This window comes from Moschus berezovskii, chromosome 4, assembly GCF_049115385.1.
Source record: "Moschus berezovskii isolate FMDL1 chromosome 4, NW_MosBer_1.0, whole genome shotgun sequence".
NCBI classification, from domain to species: domain Eukaryota; kingdom Metazoa; phylum Chordata; class Mammalia; order Artiodactyla; family Moschidae; genus Moschus; species Moschus berezovskii.
In genome coordinates, this window is record NC_142463.1 from 86704253 (window position 1) to 86720336 (window position 16084).

The 16084-nt window shown below is 40.4% G+C and overlaps 1 protein-coding gene across 3 annotated transcripts in view; it reads left to right on the top strand.

Annotated features, from left to right (window-relative positions):
- NTNG1 (netrin G1) overlaps nucleotides 1-16084 on the top strand; it is a 403458-nt gene that overhangs the window by 306512 nt on the left and 80862 nt on the right. For all 3 annotated transcript variants that reach the window (XM_088835529.1, XM_088835530.1, XM_055401751.2), the window contains exons 4-5: nucleotides 597-769; nucleotides 15702-15728. In XM_088835529.1, the coding sequence (XP_088691655.1) occupies nucleotides 597-769; nucleotides 15702-15728 (200 nt within the window). The remainder of the gene's footprint in view (nucleotides 1-596; nucleotides 770-15701; nucleotides 15729-16084) is intronic.

Below are 16084 nucleotides of genomic sequence, written 5' to 3' on the forward strand. Positions count from 1 at the left end.
TAGGATTACTCAGGTTGGGTAGAGGCCTTGGTGGAAAAACTCTCTGCCTGAGAATGTCATTTTATAGCCCCAAATGAGAACATCTGATTATAAGCTGTTGGGATTTATAAAATAAATCTGAATAGTAAATTGTCTCAGCGGTTATATTTCTTTTTAAACAAAGAAGAATTGTCCTTCTGGTTTAAGGAAAAACAGAAGATGACATTGTTCTTCAAACCCAGATGTATTGCAGATTTAATAGCACAGAAAAGCCTCTCATTAGTGGCGATATTTTTCACTTCTTTTGGGAACCCTTGATTTCCGAGTACAGTTGTCTTAGGGGAGCCTCAGACCCCACTGAACTGACTGGTACTAGGATTCCGCAAAGTGTGGTATGAGGTCAGGCTGTATCATAACCCCACATCCACCCTCAAAGACACTTGTTAAAAAGATTCTGAGCGTCAGGCCTACAAATCTACATTTTAACAAGTCTTTAGGTAGCACTCAAGCACTGCCGACTATGAGAACCACAACTCTAGGAGATAGTTGGGTAAAGCCTCAGTGATCTGCAAGATCAATTTGACTTAACAATTAACTCTTGTCTCTCCTCTGCCTAGGTGCAAATGTAATCTCCATGCCACTGTGTGTGTGTATGACAACAGCAAATTGACCTGTGAATGTGAGCACAACACGACAGGTCCAGACTGTGGGAAATGCAAGAAGAATTATCAGGGCCGACCTTGGAGTCCAGGCTCGTATCTCCCCATCCCCAAAGGCACTGCAAATACCTGTGAGTAACTTTTGCTTGGGTAACACCATATTCTCTGCACAATAAGCTGAGAGTTCCTCTCAATTTCACTTGCAATTGCGCTTGCATTCCTTTTCTAGTAGTCTCATTCCTCTTCAAAATGCAGCCAGAACCTTACTCCCTATTTTGCCACCTGTAAGCACATTTCAGCACTTGGATCATCTGTTAAATTCAGTCTTCCAACATGACATCAGTGTGGTGGGAATTGATGTAAAACCACAGAAGATATTTTGTCTAAATGGATGAAATAGGAGCTTTTTTTTCTTCCCCAAATTAATTTCTAAATTATCAGTTATTTCTAAAATAATAAAGGCATTCAAAAATCTGCACTCTGGCTTAATTTTAACCATAAACAACTTCCAGAAATTCTCTACATATTTATAATCCCATTTCCCATACTGGGCAACCTGAGATGCTTTGTCTAAAAGATGCTTCCTTCCCTATATTTAGCTACAGCCTAACTTTGCCCAGTGAAATGGTTGGCTTTTTCCAAATTCCAACAGTTGAGGTCATGCCTGGCGTGTGTCCTGTTAGGAGAGGCTACCTTTTGATAAAGACCGTGACTGTAGAGCTGCAGGGGCCACAATAAGAAAAAGAATGTCTGTGTGCGTGTGAAAAGAGCACAGGCATTGTCTGTGTTCGCAGGAACCATGAGAGATGCCCCATTACCATTCATGTGGGTGCCCCTCTGAAATCCATGAACCTCCCTAGGAAGACATGATCTGACACACTCAAGGAGAGAAGTGATTACTTCCAGAATAAACTGCCCAGTTCCATGCATGGACCAATTAGCCACTCACAAAAGCCCAAGGTTTGACCTCTTTTAAAAGTAGAAAAGGGTGAGGTTGAGAATACACCCATTCAAGTGAGAAGTAACAGAAGCAGCAGAACAGTGAGCAGAGGGAGAATAAGTTGAAAAGCCACCAGTTCTGTCTAAGGCTGCCAGTGTTACCAGGCGCTTCAAAGCAGCACCTGTGAGAAACCAAAACCTAAAAACTAATATCATAGGAACCAGGACCTTATCAAGTTAAATGTAAGAGTAATGGACCAAGAAACAAGCCATAAAGAATGGGGGCATAAAATTATGATAAAATTTTTATGAAGCAGGGAAGAAAATCCTTCAAAGGTTAAAAAAGCACTTCTTTGTGAGGGTATTCAGTTTCTTTCTGCATTAAAGAAAAATACTGATAGTCTAGCTCCTAAAATTAAAACATAAAGCTCTGTTGAGAAGAAATGTTGAATTTTTTTTTTCAAGGTGGCTTTATTAATGGAAACTCTGTGGGGTTTCCTCAATTGCTGAGAGCCATCAGTTCAGTTCATTTCAGTTGCTCAGTCATGTGTGACTCTTTGAGACCCCATGGACAGCAGCACGTCAGCACCCCCTGTCCATGACCAACTTCTGGAGTTTACTCAAACTCATGCCCATAGAGTCGGTGATGCCATCCAACCATCTCATCCTCTGTCGTCCCCTTCTCCTCCCGCCTTCAACCTTTCCCAGCATCGGGGTCTTTTCCAGTGAGTGGCTCTTCACATCAAAAGTATTGGAGCTTCAGCTTTAGCAATGGTTCTTCCAATGAATATTCAAGGTTGATTTCCTTTAGGATTTACTAGTTTGATCTCCTTGCTGTCCAAGGGACTCTCAAGAGTCTTTTCCAGCACCAGTTTGAAATTCTTCGGCAATTCTTTGGCACCCTACCTTCATTACGGTTCAGCTCTCACATCCATACATGACTACTGGAAAAGCCATCCGTTCCGTTCCATCGCTCAGTCGTGTCCGACTCTTTGCGACCCCATGGACTGTAGCCTACCAGGCTTCTCCGTCCATGGGATTCTCCAGGCAAGAATACTGGAGTGGGTTACCGTTTCCTTCTCCAGGGGATCTTCCCGACCCAGGGATCGAACCTGGGTCTCCCGCATTGGAGGCAGACGCTTTAACCTCTGAGCCACCAGGGAAGCCCAAAGTACACGGTTTCCCTGACCGGGAATCGAACCCGGGCCGCGGCGGTGAAAGCGCCGAATCCTAGACACTAGACATAGCTTTGACTAAAAAGACCTTGTCAGCAAAGTGATGTCTTTGCTTTTTAATACGCTGTCTTCTTTAGTGGGACAGAAAGGAAGAGAATAATGTTCAAAACGCTTGCTGGCATTCTGGCTCATCCTCAGGGATGAACAACTTGTCAAGGCTTCTAGAAAGGCACCTGGGATAGACTGCTGTTGAAGGCATTAGCTTCTATTCTAACACAGCCCTGTCTTTTCCTACCCATAACTGTGTTTCAAAGTCTTGCTTATTTCAAAATATTTCACTGGAAGTACCTTCTATACCAGCTAAACTTTTTCATTGTAATGAATTTCTTGTTATAGTCTCCATGGAAATGACTTATATACCCCTAATATTTTGCATATTGCAAAACACCAGTTCACCGAGGTCAAAAAAGTGCAACCTCTTTCAGTTTGCCTTGTGGATTCTATTGTCTATCCATACCTTAGCTTTTACTGACCCTCTCTAGACTTTTCCCCATCTCTGTTAAAATAGGAAAGTGCCAGATGGACACAATGGCCGGGGAGGTTCATTTCAGTTTTTCAACTCTGAATATAGCAGAAACTAGCTTAAAGATTTTAAGATAATCTGCAATGGTCCAGTCTTGCAATGAAAAGAACCACTTTAAACAAAATCTCTGCCACATCAGACTGCTAGCAAATGTCCAAGGATGAAAGTAAGCAACTTAGTGGTTTAGTACACAGGTTCCAGGATCAGATACTAGTTAGTCCATTCACTAGCTGTGTAACCTTGAAAAAGTAAAGTATTAACCTCTCCAGCACTTGGTTTCCCATCTTCCACGTGAGGATAATAATAGTTTTTACCTTGGAGGGATTTTGAGAGAATTGAATAAGCTAATGCATTGTGATGTGGTTGGCATAACACCTGTCACAAAATAAGTGTTCAAAAATAATTTATTTTTAAGATTTTTCTTCATAAGGCAGACTTGTCAATTATTTGACAATTTTAATTGTTATAAAACATATTTCTTAACATCATTATTAAGTGTGTCCTAATTTCCAACCACTTTTTCTTTTTAAGTCTTAAAACACTATATTCCTTTATTGTCCCAGATTCCTTTATTGTCCAGGTTAACGTCATCCACTCCATTTCTCATATGATAAGATTTTCAAGTCTCGTACTTGGAAGTCCTGTGTTTTTAGTGTGGAAGTTTAAGCCAAGCACAGGACTTCCAGCACTGTTATGATTTTCATGTCATATTGGCTTTTTCTTACACACATTCATGCATGCACACACTTACCATGTGCATGCACACACATGTACGTGACTGTAGCTGGTACAGACCAGTTCTCAAGAGGAACACTTAGGGTATGCTGTAATTTAATACAAGAATAGAGAACCTAAGAAGTAAAATAGAATGGTTACAGTCTCTGATTCCTCAACACCAACTCTTCAGTAACCTAGAAATAGCACTCATATTGGATAGTCTCTGGATTTAGCAGAATCTCAAGCAGCCAGGATTATTTTTGAACAGGAAGATCAGTACCTGCCCACTCTTAGCATAAAAACTAGGAGAGCTTCATCACATCAGGAAATTTTAAAATCTCTCTGCAAAGTCTCTCAGCCTATCACTCAGAAGATCCTTTAACTGAGACCTTGCTGGAATCCCAGGCTTGGAAGTCCTAAATTCTGGAGCGACTCCGAGGTCATTTTTGTATGGAGCTTATAAAGCCAAGAGAGAAGAATATAGAGCTCCTGCCCTCTAAAATACTACCATCCAATCTGTGAGACACACCACAGTTCCCTACATTTTTCATTATGATAGACTCAGCAGAGGCAGAAGTAATGACTCTTATTATAATATTTCTATTCATTGTGCTTTTAGAAGACTCAGTATGTTTTCTTAGTTCTTTAAAGCCATATATACATATTATGTGTATCAATATATTTCTTATTTTTCTACAGAGCTTATGTTTTATCCATAAGACATCTTTCTTTCTCCCTATTGATCTTCATTCTATTTTTAATAGAATTCTATTTTGAATGTCCTTTCAATTTCATTTGTGTCTTCCAAACAGATAGAAAATCTGTCCAACTTCATGCTTGATCACGATTATCTCGATTCTCCTTGTCCAGCTCATGAGTGAAATTCTAATCCCTACATACAGATGCTGGAAACTTGATTAACCTTTGGGAACTATAATTTCAAAAAAGATTATATTATCTATACCTCTGATTGCCAAACTGTGTCTTATGACCTTTAAAAGAATTCCATGTTTCAATAATTTTGGAAAATTCTGTACATTTTACTGACTTTTAGATATTCACATTGTGTGTGTGTGTGTGTGTGTGCGTGCGTGTATGCTTGGTTACTTAGTCATGTCCTACTCTTTGCAACCCTATGGACTGTAGCCCACCAGGCTCCTCTGTCCATGGGATTCTCCAGGCAAGAATACTAGAGAGGGTTGCCATTTGCTCCTCCAGGGGATCTTCCTGACCTAGGGATCGAACCCACATCTCATGCTTGGCAGGCGAGTTTTTTTTTACCACTGAGCCACCAAGGAAGCCCTAGGTATTCACATTATCTTATTAAAAAATTTGAGCACCCAATATAATGTATTTCATCCTGTGTTTTTGAAACTTTATTTTTCATGGAACACTTAAAAACTTTCTATGAAACACTCTTTTGGGGACATGCTGCTCTAAATAATTTCCTCAGTTTACTGATAGAAATGTCATGGAGACAGACAGAAAGCCCAGCTAGTTCAGCTGTATTCAATCTTTTACTTTCCTCTTACACACGGTCTAATATTCTTCAAAGAAAGAAAATTAAATTGGTCTGACATTGACATTATTTGTTTGTTCAGAAATCCAACCTGAATTGTTATACAGTACCTAGGGCTCCTCTGAGTGATGGAAAGTAATTTGATGATAGTTCTGTTATTTTCTCTGGTATTAAATTTGCATTGACCGATTTATATTTTCCCAAGTGTACACATGTGTGTCATTATCCAGACGATTTCCTAAGTGCTTTACATGCATTAGTTCATCTCAAACTCACAACAGTTTTGTAATGTAGATGTTACTATTTTCAAATTCTAGATGTGGAATCTGATCAATACCAAGGAAAAGTATCTTTTTTTTAACATTTAGCTACCTAGTCAAAATGAGAAGGAAGATTTGAACCAAGTATGTCTTGACCCCAAATACTGTCCATCTCACTATATTGCTTCTCAGGTTAAAGTTAAATGACTTTCTGTGTCTTCCACTGGGATGTAGATTCCATTTGACACCTGTCTGAACAATTCAGTCTTCTCTAACCTGCTATCCCCCATTTTTATTCCTAGATTGTTGCTTTTTATTTCTCTGCCTTCAAAGACTCCCCTTCTACTCTTGCTTTAAATTTTCATGCTCCCCACTGCTGCCTCTTCTCAGTCTGCAGATTTTTCCCTTCATAATCTAATTTTTCTTTTGGTTTTAATTCTTAGTAATATTGGTTTAGTATTAATAAGCCAATTACAGCCCAAACCTATCTAGTGAACCCAGACCAAATTTTTCAGCTATCTGTGAAGATCTCACAGTCAGTATTCTAGACCCTGAATTCATTCCTTTTCCCCAAATCACCTTTTCCTCATTCTCTATTGATGTTCTGCTCATTCTTCAAGACTACTCTTCAATGCAGCCTACCTAGACTGTCCTGTGCAAAGGATAGTCATTCTCTCTCTGCTGCTGCTGTTGCTGCTAAGTCGCTTCAGTCGTGTCCGACTCTGTGCGACCTATGGACAGCAGCCCACCAGGCTCCTCTGTGCACAGGATTCTCTAGGTAAGAATACTGGAGTGGGTTGCCATTTCCTTCTCCACATTCTCTCTCTCTAGATTCTTAATAATTTTTGGACACTTACAACTGGTTAACTATAATCAAAATTATAATAATAATTATTATAGTGGTAGCTATATTTATTAAGTTTACCATAACCTTTTATATTTTGTGAAGTGCTTTACGTACTTTCTTGCAATAAATCTTTCCAGTGTCCCCATGGAAGGTATAATATTTTTGTCCCCATTTTATAGATAAGGAAACATAGGCACATAAAGATCAATATGTAGGTTTCCCCCAAATCCCACAGTTAATACGTGACAGAGCAAGATTTAAACTCAGGACATTCTGACTTCAGGAACCAAAATGTTAACAATTTAAGAATAGGACCATATTTTATTCTTGGCCTTCATAAATGTTTGTGGAATTAATTACTTGATGAGTGACTAAGTAAACCTACATAGCCCTGAAATGTGCCTGTGGACGCATTGACCTCCCATCCATATTCCCATGTCCCCTGGCGAATGTGACCTTCACATTCAGTATTTGTAACACAAGGGCCTTTATTCTCTCCCAGGAAGAGATCAACTGAGATTTAGAGAAAAACCAATAGAAAAAAGAATCACTCATTTTTCATGGGTGATAATGACCCATCCACCTATCTAGGGATGGCATATTGGCTGGCTGATTTTTAGAGGCCTCCCTAAGTGACTTCCCAGGTAGTTCAGTGGTAGAGAATCTGCCTGCCAATGCAGGAGACACAAGAGACACAGGTTCAATCCCTGGGTTGGAAAGATCCCCTGGAGAAGGAAATGGCAACTGACTCCAGTATTCTTGCCTGGGAAATCCCATGGACAGAGGAGCCTGGAGGGCTACAGTTCATGGGGTCCAAAGAGTCAGACACAACTTAGCGAATAAAAAACTAAGTGGCATTCACAGCCTTGGTGACTTGACCACTGTTGGGCTGTGGTCACCAGTCAAAATCTGATTCTGTCAGCACAATAAGAGAGCATCTGTCAGAGTGTTACCTCCACGAACTGCATGGCCAATATATAAAAACAAATACCTACTGAGATATTCGTGTACAACAACTAGTCCACAGTCCCTTATCTACTGATCATGGGATCAGAGCCTATTTGGAATTAATTTTTTTGTTTAAATTTAAAAAGTAATACAGTGTGTATATATTATATCAATACCCACAGCAGAACATCAGGTAGCCCCACTTAATCAAATATTTTAATATTTCTACAGCAAACCTATGATTATTTTCACTCTTGGATAAAGGAGATGACCACATTCATACCCCTTTCAGTCAGGTTTTGTCACCAAATTAGTTTAGATCGTATTATGTTGTGATCCAGGTAAACTTTGGGAAAAAATTTGTGTCTTCAGAGATTTTTTTTTTTTTTGAGGATTAGATATAAGAGGGGTTTCCCAGGTGGTAAAGAACCCACCTGCTAATGTGGGAGACGTAAGGGACACAGGTTTGATCCCTGGGTTGGGAAGATCCCTGGAGGAGGAAATGGCAACCCACTCCAGTATTCTTGCCTGGGAAATCCCATGGACAGAGAAGCCTGGTGGGCGACAGTCCATGGGGTTTCAAAGAGTCAGGCACGACTGAGCGCACACACACACACCAGAGATAAAAGAGGGGGCCTGGGGTCGCAAAGAGTCGGACAAGACTGAGCGACTGAACTGAACTGATAATAAATTGAGCAACAGTTTAGAGTAGTTATTAGAGGCCCAAGCTCTGGATCCTGGACCTCTGTATTCCAATCTCAGTCTCCTTCCCGACTGACTGCAACTTTTTGTGCTTGAATTTTTTCCACATTGGTAAAGTTGGGGGCGGGAGAAGAAGGGGACGACCGAGAATGAGATGGCTGGATGGCATCACCGACTCTGTGGACATGAGTTTGAGTGAGCTCCGGGAGTTGGTGATGGACAGGGAGGCCTGGCATGCTGTGATTCATGGGGTCGCGGAGAGTCAGACACGACTGAGCGACTGAACTGAACTGAACTGAAAATAAACTAGAGTATTAATATCGTAGGGTTGTCACAAAAATTAAGCAAATTAATGTAAGATATTAAACTAGTGGCAGTCACGTACTAAGCACACAATGAAGTTAGCTGTTATGATCACTGTAATTTCACTGAAATCTAGCACGTGGACCCATCCCAGTTTAAACAGCAAATTCTCTCCTTGGAGACAGCAACTATATGGAGAGATAAATTGCATCCAAATGTCAACTTATTCATCCACAAGATGAAATAAGTGTTACAATATGCAGATTATTTAAGGCCTTTATGATCAGTGTATTTTCTCCCCTGTAATTAAGTCTCCTTGTAGAGCCAGATAATAATCAGAAGTTGCTTGGTAAGCATGGGATCAGGAAATTTAAATGACTTGAATGATCGCCAAAGAATTGATGCTTTTGAACTGTGGTGCTGGAGAAGACTCTTGAGAGTCCCTTGGACTGCAAGGAGATCCAGCCAGTCCATTCTGGAGGAGATCAATCCAGGACTGATGCTAAAGCTGAAACTCCAATACTTTGACCACCTTATGCGACAAGTTGACTCACTGGAAAAGAGTCTGATGCTAGGAGGGATTGGGGGTGGGAGGAGATGGGGACGACAGAGAATGAGATAGCTGGATGGCATCACCAACTCGATGGACATGAGTTTGAGTGGACTCCAGGAGTTGGTGATGGACAGGGAGGCCTGGCGTGCTGTGATTCATGGGGTCGCGGAGAGTCGGACACGACTGAGCGACTGAACTGAACTGAATGATAATGACATCAGGCTGAAACATTGTAACACATCCGTCCTACCACAGGGTCAGCCTCCCTAATGCCAAGAGGACACTGAAGATCTGAAAGTTTACAGGCTACCCTTCCCTGTTCCTGAGACACTGCTAGGCCAGTACGGCCACCACATGCCTGAAGATGTTCTTTTTTGTAGGCTTTACCTTCTGACTAGCTTTTCTTCCAGTTCTCAGATATAGTGACACTAATGTCACCTCTGTCAAATCTGTCATATACACTCAGGTCCCAGAGCCCTTCAGCTGCTCTAAGATGACTTAACCATCTTTGATTGGATCGTTTATGTATTGGTTTCTACCGTATAATTCTGTGAGGGTAATCTTAGTTTCTTCACTTTCAAATTCCTGGGAGACAATTCACCGTACCCCTTATCATCAGCAGTTGGACCAAGAAGCAGGGTGGAATGGATGTTGGAAGTAGAACATCCTCTAGAATACAAGAGAGGCTGTAGAATGTTTTCTTACTCATCACTTACCTCTTTTTCAATTGGGCTTTTTGGAATTAGAGCTCCCACTTCCTGCAGCCTGGCTATAAGGAGATCTAGTCATTTTCTTGATAGGCCTTTGTCAAACCACCTAACACAACAATGGTAATGTTTTTTCTCAGTGTAAAGTTTGCTGAATCCTTGTCCTTTCTGCTTTCCATTTGGTGAAAATCTGCTGAACTTTGAGTTGATTCTCAAAGAGTTATGGCTTTTAGCACTGAATTCATCTGCTTTGAAAAATCAATGTTTATTTTTGAGGGCTCCATTATGTTGACTTTCTCAAGGTTAACTATGTCCCCTTTAGCCACATACTTGGTGGAAAAGTGAGTATAATTGAAAGAAGAAGGAGGAGAAGGAGAAGGAGAAGGGAAGGGAGAGAGGAGAAAGAAGAAGGAGGAGGGGTAGGGGAGAAGAAGGAAGAGGGGAAAGAGTTGGGGGGTGATGCAGGGAGCAGGAGAAGGAGGAAGGAGAGAATAACAAACTGTATAATTCCACTAGGTTCTCATGCCCCAACTGCAGTTCAGTTCATTTCAGTTCAGTTCAGTCGCTCAGTCATGTCCGACTCTTTGCGACCCCATGAATCACAGAATGCCAGGCCTCCCTGTCCAACACCAACTCCCAGAGTTCACTCAAACTCATGTCCATCAAGTCGGTGATACCATCCAGCTATCTCATTCTCTGTCGTCCCCTTCTCCTCCCGCCCCCAATCCCTCGCAGCATCAGAGTCTTTTCCAGTGAGTCAACTCGTCGCATGAGGTGGCCCGAGTATTGGAGTTTCAGCTTTAGCATCAGTCCTTCCAATGAACACCCTGGACTGATCTCCTTTACAATGGACTGATTGGATCTCCTTGCAGTCCAAGGGACTCTCAAGAGTCTTCTCCAACATCACAGTTCAAAGGCATCAATTCTTCAGCAATCAACTTCTTCAAAGTCCAACTCTCACATCCATACATGACTACTGGAAAAACCATAGCCTTGACTAGATGGACCTTTGTTGGCAAAGTAATGTCTCTGCTTTTTAATATGCTATCTAGGTTGGTCATAACTTTCCTTCCAAGGAGTAAGCGTCTTCAGTAGAATTCCTTAAAAAGAAAAATTTTTAAATAAATATGGTAGTGGGGAGAACTGATTAAGGAGGGAAAGACTGCAAGTACCTACAAGTTTATCTCGGGAGATAGTGGAGGACAGAGGAGCCTGGCCTGCTGCAGTCTGTAGGGTTACAAAGAGTCAGCCACAACTGAGCAACAGAACAACAACAGCAAGCTTAGCACCTTCACCTTCTTTTGGTCCTTCGGCTTACTCAGTGTCTGAAGGAGCGTTTCTATTCTGGAAGAAGCAGAAGTCCTAAGCTCATCCATCACATATTGCAGAACCTTCCCTTAAAGCTCGTTGGTACCTGTGTTTCATTTCCTCAGTATAAGTTTAGCAGTGTCTCAGTAGACAGGGATTAGGAATTACCTGGGCCAGTGTTGACTATAAAGGGGTCAAATAGGATGAAGCCCTTGCTTCTTTTTGTGCCTTCCATTTCCTCTTCTGTAAAGTGCAAGGGCTGAGTAAGATTCTTAGCTCCGTTTCAGCTCTCCATTTTTTGTCACTCTTTCTGAATTAGCTTATCTTCCTTTTTTCCTTCCTTGCTATCTACCTATCATCTGTCTTTCCCAAATGTTTTTGAGATTATTTCAGAGATAGATTTAAGCTGTTGCTACTGCTAAGTCACTTCAGTCATGTCCGACTCTGTGTGACTCCATAGACAGAAGCCCACCAGGCTCCCCCGTCCCTGGGATTCTCCAGGCAAGAACACTGGAGTGGGTTGCCATTTCCTTCTCCAATGTGTGAAAGTAAAAAGTGAAAGTGAAGTCGCTCAGTCGTGTCCGACCCTTAGCGACCCCATGGACTACAGCCTACCAGGCTCCTCCATCCATGGGATTTTCTAGGCAATAGTACTGGAGTGGCTTGCCATTGCCTTCTCCAGATTTAAGCTAATGAAGCTTAAATTACAGGGTCCCTCACTAGACTCCTTCTAAGCTCTAAAAACGTTAATTTCATGTCTGATGAAATTATGTCTTATGTGTGTGTGTTAGTCATTCAGTTGTGTCCAACTCTTTGCAACCCCATAGACTGTAGCCTGCCAGGCTCCTCTGTCCGTGGAATTCTCAAGGCAAGAATACTGGAGTGGATTGCCATTCCCTTCTCCAGGGGATTTTCCTGACCCAGGGATTGAACCCTGATTTCCTGCATTGCAGGCAGATTCTTTATCATCGGAACTAGTATGATTTTATACTTTGAAATTAATATTCTCAAAAAAAAATATTCTCAAAGAGAGCTCCCAGATTTGTATTTGCTTTGGGTCCACAAAATCTGCATTTCCCCCTGATTGGCTTAGGAAAAAAGACAAAAATAAGCATATACAAACAGGGATATAAAAAGAAGGTGTGAAAAAAAAATAATAGAAAATAAGCCAAACATTAAATGAATTTACCCCATTGAGCATGAAGCTGATATCCAAGTTTCCCAGAAGGCAAAGTGGTGAGGAGCATATCTTGTACATTGTGAAGCTGTTGCTCTCAGAATGGAGGAAACTTCCAAAGTCAACAAAAGTACTTATGAACACTGGACTCTGAGAAATGTCTCAGTGGAACATTTTATAGGGGAAAAGATCATCCTGTGACCAAAAGTGGTATTTTCACTCTGATAGATACCTTGGAAACGCGATAAATTTTTGCTTACATATGCACTGAGCAATTTTTCTATACTAGGCATCATCCTGGACAGACAGTAGGGATACAGACCTGACACTCATCCTCTCAGAGGTCTCAGGCTAACACACAAACAGTCATACAGAGAAGCTGATAAGTTGCTCACAGAGGCCTGCACAAAGTGGTATGCATCACAAAGAATGCCGGCTAGTTCACATCAGGGAGATAAAGAAGGAAGGGAAGTAATAACTTCTGAGCTAAGTTTTGAAGGTAAAAATACTCTTTACACAATAGTTGTCACTTCACAAGGAGCTCTAAAAAGCTACCAAGACATGTCTAGACAATTTTCCTGAGCATAATCTGACTGTCATTCCTGTGGTTTATGGGCAACCATCACTGCTGTGATTAAATTACATTCATTGATTCAGCACTTACAGATGCCAAAGAAACCCACCTTTCTTGAAATGGATTGTAGCCTTCCTGTCTTAGTTTCTTAAGCATTTGAAAGATTTCTCATGACTTACTCATAGCCTTTTCAATGCATACAACTGGTTTATTAAATTCTTTAGTTGTCTGTGGAGAACCAAAAGCAAGGTATTTGAACATTACAATAAGAAACACAGAGGAAAAAATAACATTTGACAATATACTAATGGACATCCCTTGGTGTTCAGGTATTTTCAACCTCAAAAATCTTATTCCAGTGAACAATTTAAAAATCTTCTCTAAGCAGTTCCCATTTTACAGCAGTGGAATAGAAAGTGACTCACCTGGCAGCACCTCAAAACTTTTTAAACCACAAAATGATAAAGAGACGGAATTTTAAGCATCCAAATGTTCGGTAATAGAAAACATCTTCATGAGGGAAATAGGATCTCATAATGGTCTTGCTTGGAGAGGTTTGTATAGCTGCAATGAGCATTTTCCCCCAGCACTGGCATCCCCAAAGGGATAGAATCTTTTCTGCATCTTTCTAAAATATTCAGCTGCAGCAAGTACTGCATCAAACAGTCTTACAAGTTTGCTCTCTATTGTGTCTGGCCAAACATCCTGAGAACTTGGCCTTGCATTATGCATGCCCTCCACCTCCATGCAAGTTTGAAAACACTTGAAAAGTCTCTTCCTGCCATCCTAACTTCCATTCTCTTTGACGGATTGCAAAGGCAAAGCGGTTCCTTGCAATGGAGCCGGATTTTCAATCATGGGGAAATTTGGAGCTTCTGCAATTGCTACTAAAATTATGATGCTGCCATCGTATCTCACTCAAGAGGGGATTTGCAAAGAAAGAAAAAAAGGAAGATTCAGTACCAAGTCACTGTCAAAATGTGGCAAGGAAAGTATACTGAAATGTTTGAGTCAGGAATCCAGCAGTCCTTTGCAGAAATTGCATGCGGCTTGAGATTCAGTTCAGACAAAGTAAAACATGAAAATTAAAGTTTAAGTTTCCAGTTTTGGTTGATCAGTGATCAGTAATTAAACCGAAACATCATAAGCTCTGTGCATTTAAAATCAAGATACATTGAATGTATCTAATAACTGAAAATAGGATTTCATTCCTTCCAGGTTTTTTTTAAATGGGAAGCTTTAATTTCTCCTTCTCCCTTCCCTACTAAGAAATAGGAAAATAGCTCTCAGTTTTAAATAATACAAAGCTATAAATTTCTGAGTAAGGTACAGTGATTAGTTAAGATAAGCAGAGGGAAGTTGTTCAAAGATTAAATACTAAAATAGAAATTTAATGATTCCTACATTTACCACCTGTTAGCACACTTTAGTGATGTGGAGAACAAGTCTGAACAGCTCATTAACAGCTATCATTTATTGACTGTGTACCATGTGTCAGACATTTTTATGGATTATCTCATTCCAGTCTCACAGCAGCCCCGTGCAGTAGATATTATTAGCCCTTTCAGATGAGGAAACAGGCGTAGAGAGGCTGCGAACTTATGTGAAATCACCCAGCTATTTAGTTGCAAAGCATGACTCTCAGTTCTATCTTATTCCCAACTCATGCCCTCACCCACACCACTACCTGGATTTGGTGGAAATGCTATAAATCCTTGACTGTTATTTATAGTGTCTATCATGGTGTTGCTTGTTTGATGAACCAACTAAATCAATAATAGTAATCTTAGCAAAAATTGTTGATTATTGCACATACTATCTGCTCAATGCTTTGAGCATTTCAATTATATATATAAAATATATATTGTGTGTGTGTGTGTGTGTGTGTGTGTAATCCTTGCAACAACTCTAAGAGGTGGAAAACAGCCACAGAGAACATAAACAACTTGTCCCAAAGTCACAGTCAATGAGTATAAGAGCAAAGCCTCAAACTGAGATAGCCTGGCTCTTGTGCCCCTCATCTTGCCTAGGAGTTTTCATCTGGACACAACTAAGTTCCTGTCTACATTAATAACATCTTCAGTCATATTCTGAAATGGTTCCACCACCTTGGCAGAGCTTGGCAATGAAAGCAGAAGCTGAAAAATTGATGAAGCCTGTGGTCGATGTGAATACAACCTAATGTATTCTTGAATTATTCTGCATTCTGCTCAATTTACTTTCTGTTACAGAGTTTAATCCACGTATCTGATGAGTAAAAGAGAACTGAAAATGATGGTTATATGTAGTTAATCAAATAAAACGACAAGTGACTTTCAATTGCTAACACATGCATCTCAACACGTTTAAAGAGATAGATGGCATTATGTAGAGATATTTGCACAGGCATATATATTGTATACTTGGTGCTCGGTGCTCAGAACACAAGCCTAGCTTAGTGTCTGTTTTGAACCACATACAAGTGTTCATTAACCTTATAGGTAAGCACAAAATGTTCGATATCACGAAGCTGTCTTGAACCAGCTGTTAAAGTTGAATGCTGATTTCCCGACTCTGATAAGTTAAAGGAGTTCTAGAATAAGCAAAACGGTTTCAGTGGTTGGATATATGTTTGGGTTTTTTGTGTGTTAATTTTCTGATGGTATGAATGTTATCAAATGTTTCAGTTTCTGAGATTTTTATATGATGTTTAAGATATGCTTTACTAATAAATGTCTAACAGCTTTTCTTTATTGTTTTCTTTCTCTCCAGGTATCCCCAGTATTTCCAGTATTGGTAGTAAGTAAAAACAAAAACAAAAAATCACAAACCAAGTCTAGGCTAGCTTTCTTTGTTGTTCAGCTCCTCAGATCTATTTTCCCAGTGTCCATTTCTGATGTAAGAGAGTATTTCCTTTGTGAATTGAATTGTTGCGTTTGTTCTCTGCACAGATATGGTGAAAGCACAGATGAAATAGTTATCTATATAGAACTCCTCCATGGATATGGCGGTGCTACAGCTTTTCTGACTATTTTTGATGAAGGCTACCTTCACAGAGGTGCAATTACTTACATAACTGTAACTCATTTAGCAAAAATATGAACAGTCCTGTTTACCCATACTTAGTAACCAGCAAACAAATGGAACTCTCTCCC